Source organism: Solanum dulcamara, chromosome 6 (assembly GCF_947179165.1).
Source record: "Solanum dulcamara chromosome 6, daSolDulc1.2, whole genome shotgun sequence".
Classification (NCBI taxonomy): Eukaryota; Viridiplantae; Streptophyta; class Magnoliopsida; order Solanales; family Solanaceae; genus Solanum; species Solanum dulcamara.
The window spans coordinates 73,958,141-73,961,909 of NC_077242.1; the positions used below are offsets into that span (position 1 = coordinate 73,958,141).

Genomic DNA, 3,769 nt, shown 5'->3' on the forward strand with positions numbered 1-3,769 from the left:
CCAGCCCCTATTTTATTCAACAAAGTAAAGCTGCCTTTTTTTCCTTTCTATCAACAAACTGTAGCTGCCCATTTTTGTTTTGTCAAACAAAGTGGTCGACGTTGCTGAGAAGAGTTCCTATAAAAGGAGTTCTTCAGCTCCTCATTTTATACATCCAAGACAGATAAAAAAATATTTGAGCTATGAGGTTTTCATAGATTATATATAAGAAAAATAGTCTGTGAAGAAAAATAGAGTGTGAGCGATATTTTTTATAAGGTGGTAAATCATTTTTTAGTATTGTACTTGGTACTACCCAGTGTAAAATTCTTACTATAGTGATATCAGTTGCTCCTCTTAGCCCATTATTTTTTTTCTTATTTGGATTTCCACGTAAAATTCTTGATATCATTATTTTTTTCATTTTATTTCATTATTTTGACTATATATATTTTGTGTTAGTTGACATTTTTTTCCAACACTATATCCGTTTAAATTATCTTTAGTCTCATCATCACAGGTCTTACTTAATTATCATTCTACTTATTGAAACATCAAATTAAGAAGGTACAAATGTTTCTTGTGTTTTTTTTTTAAAAAAAGAAATATAAAATATTTTAAAATAAATTGAATTAGTCAAAACAATTAATACTATTAGGGACCGACCATTACATGTAGTACCAACTCAAAAGTTAGTGCTCACATGTGCTTCGCTACTTTCAATACAACCCGTATATGTTCCTCTTTTTTTTTGTAAAATACAGTTTGTAAGTATTTGATTTAGATCTTGGTTAGCCAATTGGGTGCACTTAATTAAAATTATCTATAAACACTAATATTAAAATTAAAGAATTATAATTAAATATCAAGTTTTTGCACGGATTGCTCCTACTTTGCAAGATAATTAAAATGATGAGAGAACTTTTTTCTTGTCTGATGTACATTTAGAAAAACTTTTAACTTGTCCAATTACCCAAAAAAAATGACATGTATTTGATGGAATAGTTAAATTGCTACCAAATCGAAACACTATAATTAGGGAGAAAAATACTATGCACTAAGGAGTTCATTAGAATAATTATCGAAAAAGATGGTAGGTATTCAATGAAATTGTTAAATTGCTACCAAATTTAACCAAAAGACTATAACTAGGAAAAAAAAATATTATACACTGAATATATTATGATTATTGTGGAGTCCATTAGAATAATTATCAAAAAAAATTATTGGAAAAAATGGCATGTATTCTATGAAATTGTTAAATTTCTCCAAATTGAACAGAAAGACTATAATTAGGGAGAAAAAAAAATATTTTTAAAAAAATACTATATTGGTTTAATAAGTTTGGCTTGAGTTGATCAGATTTAACTAAAATTTCTTATTAGTAAGTATTGACCTTATAATTTATGTGTACGTGAAAAATGTTCCACTTCTTAAATGGAACAAAATTCAAACTTACTAAATTAGATTTAATAATTTTGAAATTGAATATTGCTTTTTGGCTACAAGTTCATTTGAACTAAGCACAAATGAAGTCTACATAAAAATTTCATCATAATTTTACCAATATAATAAGTTTAAACAAGATTTAATGATGAATCCAATATCTTTATATTAAATATTAATTACAAAATTTCGATAAATATTATTTGAAAACTTTAATTTTAACCATACGATGAATTTAATACTAATAGTCAATAGAGTGTAGTAAAACTATAACTTCAAATTTCGAAGAGAAAACGTTTGATTATGGAGAGTAAAAAATATTACTTCTAAGAAATTAAATTTTTGCATGAGAAATGGAAATAAAAAAACCATAAAAGAATGAAGGAAAAAAACTACTCTAATATTTTATTTTATTTTCATAATTCTATTTATCAAACAAATGAACACAAAACCCCCAAATTAAATAAATAAATCCATTTTTTTTTTACTTTAGGAATTAATCATATAATTGAAAAAAAACTAAAGTGTCAAATAATTTTTATCAAACCTTAAACAAAACGACGTCGTAATCAACACTACTAGAACGAACCAAATTCTTCTTTCCGGTGAGATCCGTGCCGCCGCCGGCGGCAGAGGCCGGAGAAGAGCATGTCGATGAATGACCGGAGGCACCACCGGCGGAAGCGGCGGCCAACGATAGACAGCTTTCGCTCCACGATCGTCGAATCGGATAAGATACGTTGGTACAACGAGAAGAATGAGAGCAATTTCCACGGGACTTATGAAGTTCACAGCCACAGTTCCGGTGGTACGGCCTTTGTTGAATCCCCATATCGTGACCGGAAATACATCCGTCGAATACTCCCCGAAATAGTCCGTCGCCAGCAGCTCCCGTAGCCATTTTCCAATAATTTTCTGTGTAAATCTCGTGAAGAAAGAGCTTCGTTAGAGATTGAAAAATGGCTAAAGGTATAAGAAGTGTCGTAGGAAGATATATAGTGTCAAAAGAGGGGAAAAGCGGTGTGGAGTTTCGGGGTGCGGTGGGTAACCTTTTTTTTTATTTTTAATTTCTCATCCGACCAATAAATCGAATTGAAAAAAATATTATTGGGTTATTACTATTGAGTTATTGAGTTAATGGATTCTTAATGATTTTATAAAAAAAATTATCGGATTATCAATTCATTAGCTATTTTTAGTATTGGGTTATTGAGTAAACTGATAACCCAATTAAGACAGTAATATTGTACTACTTTACTATTTATAAATATTAAATATTAGTAATATTTTAACAGAATAGTATGTTACAATTTTCACAGTACTTCTACTTCAGTCTAAGTCCTCTTTAATTTTTACACAAAACCTAAAAATTAAAGTAAGAACTAAATTGTTCAAGATTGTCTTGTTTGACTGCTTGTTTTTAGTTTTAGTTTTACTTTGTAATTATAGTTATTGCAAGTTTGTAGCCATATGAATTTGATTAACATCAAAAATTCCATATTATGTTTTGATTGTAACATGTAATTGTAGCCTTCGTACTACATATGCTCTTATTGATGCAATTTCTCATTATCTTTTTTGTTTCACTATATCAAAGCATTTATAGACTTACCAAAAAATATTAGAGAAGTGTGAAGTCATATATTTATTTTATGAACATTTTTTTATTGGGTAAATCGAAAATTGAATCGTTAACGATAAAAAATCGATAAATCAAAAATTGATAAAAAATATCTTATTAATTTGTTATTGATTTAGCGTATTTAAAAATTAAAAACCGAACCGATAATAAATCAACCAAACCGAACCAACCGATGCACACCCCTAGTATTGGAGCTTTGATTAATTTGAATCAGCATTTGGTAATTCCTATTCTGGGTTAACACTTTCTATCAAGAATTTTTCATGCCTCAAATTCGAAATTCTGATTAAGAGAAAAATAACTCCATCCATTCTACCTAGTGGCGGAGCCACCTTATGGTTAGGAGTTCATCCAAATCCCGTTCGACAGAAAATTATACTATTTATATATTGATAAAATAGTTTTATATATATATATATATATAAAATAGATGTCGAAACCTCTTTATTAATTCGTATGTCTACTTCTTTAAATTTTAAACTTCTTAATCAAAATTTTTACTCCGTCACTAACTCTACAATATTCCTTCGTGATAGATGGGTAACTATTTTGGTTAAAAAAAGAAAAATGGTCAAATTTGTCATGTACTATCCAAAACTAAATAACCTTAGTTAAATTTGGTTTATTATTATTATTAGTTGTTTAAGAAATAAGTTTCGTTTTTATCCTTGATTCCTAACGAAGCTTCAAGATGGGTGTAAT

General features: G+C 28.5%; 1 protein-coding gene across 1 annotated transcript; it reads right to left on the bottom strand.

Moving 5' to 3' along the window:
• Positions 1–1,884: 1,884 nt before the first annotated feature.
• Positions 1,885–2,442, bottom strand: LOC129893064 (uncharacterized). The gene has a single exon (XM_055968557.1). It carries the CDS (start codon positions 2,324–2,326, stop codon positions 1,967–1,969), a length of 360 nt encoding a protein of 119 aa, XP_055824532.1. The 5' UTR covers positions 2,327–2,442; the 3' UTR covers positions 1,885–1,966.
• Positions 2,443–3,769: the final 1,327 nt, after the last annotated feature.